This window comes from Bison bison, unplaced genomic scaffold (assembly GCF_000754665.1).
Source record: "Bison bison bison isolate TAMUID 2011002044 unplaced genomic scaffold, Bison_UMD1.0 scf7180017864342, whole genome shotgun sequence".
Lineage (NCBI taxonomy): Eukaryota > Metazoa > Chordata > Mammalia > Artiodactyla > Bovidae > Bison > Bison bison.
This window is the reverse complement of record NW_011494914.1, coordinates 468,696-469,082: the sequence shown is the minus strand read 5'-3', so window position 1 is coordinate 469,082 and position 387 is coordinate 468,696. Positions and strand designations below refer to the sequence as shown.

The 387-nt window shown below is 71.3% G+C and overlaps 1 protein-coding gene across 1 annotated transcript in view; it reads left to right on the top strand.

Annotated features, from left to right (window-relative positions):
• Positions 1-387, top strand: part of SORCS2 (sortilin-related VPS10 domain containing receptor 2) — a 65,941-nt gene that overhangs the window by 31,708 nt on the left and 33,846 nt on the right. Inside the window, exon 8 of the mRNA XM_010854543.1 lies at positions 143-322. Coding sequence (XP_010852845.1) covers positions 143-322 — 180 coding nt within the window. The remainder of the gene's footprint in view (positions 1-142; positions 323-387) is intronic.

Genomic DNA, 387 nt, shown 5'->3' with positions numbered 1-387 from the left:
AGCCTGACGCCAAGAGGGCTGTGGCCAACCCCCACCCCTTCCCCCAGGCCTGCCCCATCCCCCTACCCCCCACGCCCAGGCCAGCTTCCCTCCCCCGCACCGGCCCCCAGCCCGCACTGACCCCGCTCCCCCACGCCCCCAGGATCTGCAGGTCATCAGCACGGACGAGAGCCAGGTGTTCGTGGCCGTGCAGGAGTGGGACCAGACCGACACCTACAACCTGTACCAGTCGGACACGCGCGGCGTGCGCTACTCGCTGGTGCTGGAGGATGTGCGCAGCTCGCGGCAGGCGGAGGAGAGCGTGGTCATCGACATCCTGGAGGTGGGACCTGAGGGGCGTCTCGGGCCCACAGCCCAGGCTCCGCCCACTCCCTCCTGGCCCCTCCC